We start from the raw sequence: 8,106 nt of genomic DNA, 5'->3' as shown, positions 1-8,106 counted from the left end.
CAAGGTCCCCATGCTCCCAATTTACTCAGGAGATCTTGTCTTTTTCTACTTCCCATGTAGATTAGATCTATGTATGTCTCTCTTAGGGTTCTCTTTATTGTCTAGGATTGTGATTTCTAGGCTAGTTTTCTTTGCTTTATGTTTAAAAACCATTTATGAGTGAGTACATATGATAATTAGCCTTTCTGGGTTACCTCGCTCAGTTTGATGTTTTCTAGCTCCATTTGTCTAAATTTCAAGATGTAATTATTTTTCTCTGTTGTATAGTACTCCGTTGTATAAATGTACCACATTTTCCTATCCGTTCTTTAGTTGAGGGCATTTAGGTTGTTCCCAATACCTAGGATTTTTTTTATTGATAGTATCTTCCCTTTTTCATATATGTGAGATGAATTTTTTAGGTTTTTCACCCATGTAGTGTAGGTTATTAATTGGGCATTGAACTTTCCTTTTTCATGGCATTCCTCATTAGTATAATAAATACTATAATGCTTTTTTAAAGATTGGTATTATTCCAGTACATGTCACACACATGCAATTTGTAGCGTATAAACCAGAGATCTTTCTAGACTATTCACAGGTATGTGTTTCCACCGTGATTCTGTTTTTTTCCTAGTCATGTGAGGATGAAACCCAGAATCACACATAGGCAGATGCTCTAGTGTTGTGCTAGCTACCAAGCCTCCCAGTGCATCTTAGAGTCTTAGGTCTGTGTAACTTTAGAGCAAGCAAAACTGAAAATGGAACCCGGTATAAAACACAAGTATTTTTCTAACACAGAAACTGTCTTGTGACAAAGTTGTAACTTGTCGTAGTTATGTATTTTCTGGGACAGAGTTAAGTAAGTTCTGCCAGACTGGTAGAGGGAAGTCTCCTGTAGGTGACATTTGAACATAGTGATAGCTGACTAGTTTGCAATAGAGTCATTAAACTGGGTGGGCTAGTTTCACATCTCTCATTATCTATGTGCAGTGCTTCAGAATCCTGCACAAAAGTCCTAGGCTTTGAAAGCTTACTGTCCTTGCAGGTCTGGTTGGAGAGAAGTCATACCTGCTTGTGCACATCTGTCACGGTGCCTCTCAGCTCCCAGTGTGCTGGCATTCTCTGCCACTTAATCTCTTTCTGGCAGTGTTGAGAATTTGTGCTTCTTAAACGCCCAGTGCACCACCTCATGCAGCCTGTAGCTGACGTGTCATTGGGGCTAATCTAAGCTTTCCCCCTTCTTTCTCAGGCACCATCGGAGAGTCTTAGTGGAGTGGCTAAAAGACCCCTCTCAAGAGCTGGAGTTCATTGCCGATATTCTTAATCAGGATGCGAAGAATTATCATGCATGGCAGCATCGACAGTGGGTCATTCAGGTACTGCCTTCCTTAGGGTCTAAGTATGCGTCTGAATGGGGATCTTGACTTTTTGACCTTCCTACCTTTGCTTCCCAAGTGCTGGGATTCTACTACATTCAATTTTATGTGCTAGTGGGATTGAACCCAGTGCTTCATGCATGCCAGGCAGTCTATGAGCTTGGTATACCCCAAGCCCTAGTATTTTTTATTTTTATTGAAAACTGTAATCAGCTAAGTATGATGGTTTCATATTTATAATCCTAGCACTCAAGGAGCCAGAGGCAGGCAGATCTCTGAGTTTTAGGCCACCCTGGTCTACATAGCAAATTATGTGCCACACTGGGAGACATAGTGTGACCCTGTGTCAAAAACCAAAGCAAATAGAAAAGAAAATTGTAATTACATAAAACTTTGTGTTACACACAAATACACACACACCCATGTCCCCTACCTACCACAACTTAAATACAGTATTACGAGTGTCTTTGAAAAGCTACCTCATGCTCTATGTTTTTTACTGACTTCTCAGAGGTTCCAAATGACAGGAGTACAAGAGACCCTTGAGTTACATTGTCGCTTTTAGGTTCCTATTACTATTATAAAGTTTCTTCTCTTTTTACATTCAATATGTGTGGTTTCATGTTTCTTCTATTTTTACATTCAATATGTGTGGTTTCATGTTTTCAACCCAAAAAGGCAAGATTAGTTTCAACTATAATAAGAGACAAGTGAAGTCTGAGAACTGGAGAAAATCTGTACATTTTTCATGCTAAATAAAATGGAAAGAGGTGTATCCTGTCAGGTGTGATGTCACATGCCTATACTCCCAGCACATGGGAAATGTGAGCAGGAGGATCAAGAACTCAAGGCCAGCCTGGGCTATGTAAGATCCTGTCTCAAAAAGAAAAAGAAGACCATGTCTTCAGTTTGAAAGTGAGACATACACATCCGTGGAAGTCTGTGAGACGGTGGGCTGCAGAGAAGGCTCAGTGGTTTGGAGCTCTTGCTGCTCTTGCAAAGACCTAAATTTGATTGCCAGCTTCAGTCCACAACTGGTCTGTAACTCCAGTCCCAGGAGATCTGATGCCCTTTTCTGGCCTCCATACACATGATACTCAGACATGGATGCAATAAAAACACTCATACACATAAGATTAAAAGTGAAGGAAAACCTATAAGCCTGTGTTTCTCAAGCAGTGGTGCTTGGGGACAGTCGCCAGGACTTAGGCATGTTCACTGTTTATGGCCCACACAAATAGTGCTCACTTCCATTGTTCATCAGCACAGAATTCGTCACCACATGTTCCCTTAGTTTCTTATTTTCAGTGTGACTTTTAAAATCAGGAACCAGCTTACTGAAGTTTTTACTCTTGCTAGTGTCCAATAAAAATAAAAATACATTAGCTTTTTCAAAATGCCCTAATCATAAAGTGAAACTTCCATACCATTCTGTGTATTTCTCTACATGTATTTTAAGGTAATTTTTATCATGCATTTGTTTTTTAATAATTTGCTTACATATTTTGTTTTTGAAACAAGGATTCAATCTGTAGCCCAAGGTAGCTCCGAATTCTTGATCCTCCTGCCTGAGCCTCCTGCCTGAGCCTCCTGAATGCTGGGATAATGGTCTGTGCCCCCACCCCTGCTTACGTATGCATTTTATAATGCTGCTCTCTATTCAATGTTCTGTATTAATACCAAATTGCATTCATTTGTGTGCTCGTAAAGTTACTCAGTCTTTTACTAGTTTGGTTATTATTATTTTTTGCTTGTTTTCCCATCTAAATTTTGATGACTTCTGTTTATTTAGATTGTGACTTTGTGGGATCTGTGCTCAGTTTTTTTTCTTTTGTTTTCAAGACAGTGTCTTACGCGTGGCCCGGGTGGCCTTGAACTTACATAGCTGAGAATGAGCTTGAATTTCTTCTAATCCTCCTGCCTCCACTCTCTGAATGCTGGGGTCACAGGCTGCTCTACACATATGATAACCCCTTGTCTTCAGGCTTAGCTTTTTAACTTTGCTGACGTGTTACTTGTTTTTTGTTTGTTCATGTTGTTATAAATAATAGGCCATTTATGAGTGGATTTTTTTTTTAACTTTTAGGAATTTCGACTTTGGGATAATGAGCTACAGTATGTAGACCAGCTTCTCAAAGAGGATGTGAGAAATAACTCTGTCTGGAACCAAAGACATTTCGTCATTTCTAATACCACTGGCTACAGTGATCGTGCTGTGTTGGAAAGAGAAGTCCAGTTAGTATCCGCCTTCACTTATTCCTTCATTATTAAAAATGTGTGTGCCGGTCACGTCTCAGGCACTCAGATGCTGCAGAGTCAAGACTTGCCCAGTCCTGCCCTCATGGAGCTCAAATGGGACAGATTTGGGAAGCAGCACTCAGGGATAAATTTGCATGTAATGCGGTACATCTCTGTGTTCCAGCCCCTTCAATTTCTTGACTCGTTGGTTCTAGAGATTATGAAGTCCAGTTTCATAATGCCAGGAAATTTCATCTGGATCTATTTTCACTAAATTCTTGAATTTTAGTTAGTCGTTACTAACCAGATGCCATGTTACTCCATGTTGTGTTTTTGGCTGGCCAAGTGTGGAGTAGCTGTGTCCATTGACTATAGGTGTTGAATGATGCTCCTAGCTTAAAACAAGGATCACTCCAGACATTGCCAAATGTAGCTTTTGTGGTAAAATCACACAGGCAGGCAAGCATATACAAGAGCTGCTGTATGCAAAGCTGTAAGAAGTAGGCACGTGCAGCTGGAGAGAGTTTTATGTCGGGAAACAGTAGGAGTCTCTGCCCTCACACCCTTACTTGTTCATTTTGTTTCAGTGTCCGGTTCACCCTCTGAGCATGCGTAGTTGGTGTTTGTTTTAGTTTTTGTTTTTTTTTTTTTTTTTGGATTTTCGAGACAGGGTTTCTCTGTGGCTTTGGAGCCTGTCCTGGAACTAGCTCTTGTAGACCAGGCTGGTCTCGAACTCACAGAGATCCGCCTGCCTCTGCCTCCCAAGTGCTGGGATTAAAGGCGTGCGCCACCACCGCCCGGCTTTTAGTTTTGGTTTTTAACATTTTTTTAGATTTGTTTTATTGTATGTGTGTGAGTGTTTTGCCCAAATGTATGTCTCTGTATGATGGATACCTGGTGCCCATGGAGGCCAGAAGAAGGCAGCAGATCCCCTGGAACCTGAGTCCTGGGAGGTTGTGAGGCACTGATCCTCTGCAAGAGTAGCAAGTACTCTTCACCTCTGAGGCAATGCTCCCCAACTGCTTCTTAGAATGGGCCTTGCTTTGTAGCCCAGGCTGGTCTTGAACTTGAGAGTTTCCTGCCTCAGCTTCTTGAGTGCTGGGATTCCGGGTGAGCACCACCACACTCAAGAATCTGATCTTGGCCCAAATAAGTAGTGGGCTCAAGAGAAGATGTCAGGTCCACCCCGTGTTTCTAAAACCGTGTCTGCTTGGTCTCTTCTTTTAAAATAATATTCTTTTCCTTACAGGTATACTCTGGAAATGATCAAATTAGTACCACACAATGAAAGTGCGTGGAACTACTTGAAAGGGTAAGAGGCTGTTTTTGCTGGTTTTTCATAAGAGAACCACCAGGCTGCTATGAGCAACATCATGGAATGTCCTCCATAAGAATGCCAAGGAATTTCCTGGGTTGGTACATCTACTAGTAGGAGCAAAGCATGCTCACGGTCCCCTGGCATTGTGCCCTCTGCTTTCCCCTTTTCACCTCTGGGCACACATCAACAGTTTTTAGAGCAGTACCCAGCAATGCTGATGTGTTGTAATAGTATTTATAACTCTGCTAGTGTTTTGCTGAAGCCTCTAGAGTTTATGTCACAGGATGGAATACACACTCTTATATATTCCTGCAGGGCAGAATAAACTTGACAAGTTACTTACATGTGTGGCCAGTTTTCTATTACCAGTGTCCAGTGACAAGTCTTACTCTTAAAATAGGAAGGTTTCCCAGGCCTGGCCCTTCACATGGCCAGAGAGCATGGCATGGCACCCAGGTACACTTGGAGATGCGCCAGGACTTGTGACCTCTAAATAGCCAAAGGTTTGAAGAACCATCTCAGAAAGAAGTAGGGACATCTCTCCTGCTCTTTCTTTTTAACTTTACGAAAGAGTTCTTTTCTACTTTAATTGTGTGTGTCAAGTAGTTTAAGTTATAAATGATTGCTTTAAATCTTTTTAAAATGATCTCATTTCTACCAGGCTGTTCTCAGACTGAGACTATAAAGTGAACTTCATGTTCTCTCCCTCCACTTTCCAAATGCTGAGATTGCAGGCATGCGTCACCATGCCTCGATTATATAGTGCTGGGATTGAGCTCAGGGCTGTGCATGCTAGGCAAGCCTTTGCCAACTGAACTCCCTCCCCAGTCCTGCTTCATTGGATTTTAAATTAATTTTACTCAACTTTAAATTGCCATTGATAAGGCCCACATAGCTCACACTTCTTTCTTTTTCCAGCCTCATTTGTTCCTGACAAGTCGTCTTCTTTTGTCTCAGGGCTTTCTTTCTTTTTCCTATTTGTGTGTGCTCTCTCAGCATGGAGTTTTGTTTTGTTTTAGGATTTTGCAGGATCGTGGTCTTTCCAGATACCCTAATCTTTTAAATCAATTGCTTGATTTACAACCAAGTCACAGTTCCCCCTACCTGATCGCCTTTCTTGTGGACATCTATGAAGATATGCTGGAAAACCAGTGTGACAACAAGGAGGACATTCTTAATAAAGCCTTAGAGGTGAGTGTATGCAACAGTGTCCTAGAATGGGCTTTGCCCATTGCCGCTGCTCTTGGTGCCACTTTTTATATAGTTTCTTGGGTTGTTCTGTTTGGGGCAGTACTGCGTTGGTAATGTAACCCTTGTGCGGTTTTTGCATGTGACCTGAATACGTTAAATTGCCATATGCCCTGGAGGTTGAGCTAAACATTTACTTGAATCATTTTTATTTTTCATTTTCAGTTATGTGAGATCCTAGCTAAAGAAAAGGACACTATAAGAAAGGAATATTGGAGATATATTGGAAGATCCCTTCAGAGTAAACACAGCCGAGAAAGTGACATGCCAACGAGTGTATAGCAGCGAGAGTGTGTGGACGGAGTGGACGCTGCTTTCTCTCTAAGGGCCTCTTGCGCAGGAGTGTAAACCTAGAGCGACCATCCCTTGCCTGTGCGCTAAAGTTGTTGCCCAGGTGCTGTTTTTAACAAGAACTAAGTATGATACTCCTGTGTGCTGATGCTGTTCAGACTAGCTCTAAGAAATCAGTTCTTCTAAAGCAAGGTCACTGGAGGGGAGGGTCAAATCTTCCCATAAAGGAACTGCTGCTTTTGTAGTCTGCCAACATTTAATCCAGCCCCGCAGAATCCGCTCCTCCGGACAGGTGTGCGCGAGGCTGTGCGTGGTGATGGAGGTGAGCAGCTACTGCAGCTGCTGGACAGAGCTGCTGGGCCACACTCACTGTATCTTTCTTGCTGTCACTGTAACCAACTAATGCCAAAAGAAAGGGTTTATAATAAAATCACATGTATCTATAAGCAATGCTGCAGTCTTTGGTTTTGTTTGTTTGTTTTGATTTTCGAGACAGGGTTTCATATCAGCTTAGAACCAACAAGGATCCTAGTGCTTTGGAGGCTGAGACAGGAGGATTGCTCTAAGTTTGAGGCCAGCCTGGGCTACATAGAGAGGTTCAGAACAAATCAAAACATAGAGTGCCCCCCCCTTTTTTTTTTCTTTTTCAAGATGGTTTCTCTGTGAAACAGTTCTGACTGTCCTGAAACTCACTTTGTAGACCAGGTTGACCTCGAACTCACTGAGATCCACCTGCCTCTGCCTCCCCAGTGCTGGAATTAAAGGCATGTGCTACCATGCCTGGTATGGCCCTCAAAAAAGGAAGAAAAATAACAAAAAAAAGAAAGAAAGAAAAATAACAAAAACAAGAAACTGAGGAAGAAAATACTGCTATAAAATTTGTGATTGTGATGAGGGAAATGTGACCTTTTTAAAATGGAACTTGGTCCATTTTGCACTGTAAGCAATCTACTCAAGATAATTTAAACCATGGATTTATTCAGCATAGCCCACAGTCCCGGCCTCATCTAGAAGTCTATCCCAAACCCATGCTATACAATAGCCACAGTTGCTGCTGCCGGAACTGGGAAATGGCTGTGGGAGGAATGAGAAACCACAAAGCTGTGTGCCATCCCCAGGACTGTGCCACCTTGTACGGTGCACACCTACTGTGTGACAGCAAACCAAAGGCTCAGTTAACACTTGAGTGGGAAGAATTTGCGTTCTAGGCAGAAATGCAGTTTGAAGGCTCTAAAAACATGCTTCCTCGGTTGTGTCTCTGCCCTTGACTGCACCTGCTGCAACGGCGTTGGAGCGGCTTGACTACAGGTTGTAGCCATAGAGGGTGTTCCGGGCTAGAACACCAACCAAACCACAGCTCAGTGCTGTGAAGAGCTTTCTCCACGTAAACTGGGAAATAATGTTCTATACAGAAAATACATTGAATTGCTACTAACGTTGTATTTTCCTTGCATTTTATACAGTATTTGTGATGTGTAGATCTTCCAAATCTCAAAATACGTTCTTTGCATTTTTCAGTAGCATCATTGTAAAAACAACAAAACACAGCCTAGATGTCAGTTGTAGTGGCTCGTGCCTTTACTGCCAGTATTTAGGAGGCAGAGGCAGGCAGATCTCTATGAGTTCAAGGCCAGCCTGGTCTCCATATTGAGT

At 42.1% G+C, this 8,106-nt stretch overlaps 1 protein-coding gene across 1 annotated transcript in view; it reads left to right on the top strand.

Moving 5' to 3' along the window:
- Positions 1 to 6,900, top strand: part of Fnta (farnesyltransferase, CAAX box, alpha) — a 17,786-nt gene extending 10,886 nt beyond the window's left edge. Inside the window, exons 5-9 of the mRNA XM_005362469.3 lie at positions 1,232 to 1,358; positions 3,445 to 3,593; positions 4,846 to 4,908; positions 5,934 to 6,105; positions 6,328 to 6,900. Coding sequence (XP_005362526.1) covers positions 1,232 to 1,358; positions 3,445 to 3,593; positions 4,846 to 4,908; positions 5,934 to 6,105; positions 6,328 to 6,444 — 628 coding nt within the window. The 3' untranslated portion in view covers positions 6,445 to 6,900. The remainder of the gene's footprint in view (positions 1 to 1,231; positions 1,359 to 3,444; positions 3,594 to 4,845; positions 4,909 to 5,933; positions 6,106 to 6,327) is intronic.
- The last annotated feature ends 1,206 nt before the right edge of the window (positions 6,901 to 8,106 follow it).

The sequence above is a fragment of the Microtus ochrogaster genome, linkage group LG7_11, assembly GCF_000317375.1.
Source record: "Microtus ochrogaster isolate Prairie Vole_2 linkage group LG7_11, MicOch1.0, whole genome shotgun sequence".
NCBI classification, from domain to species: domain Eukaryota; kingdom Metazoa; phylum Chordata; class Mammalia; order Rodentia; family Cricetidae; genus Microtus; species Microtus ochrogaster.
The sequence above is the reverse complement of the archived record's forward strand: the minus strand, read 5'-3'. Positions and strand labels throughout refer to the sequence as shown.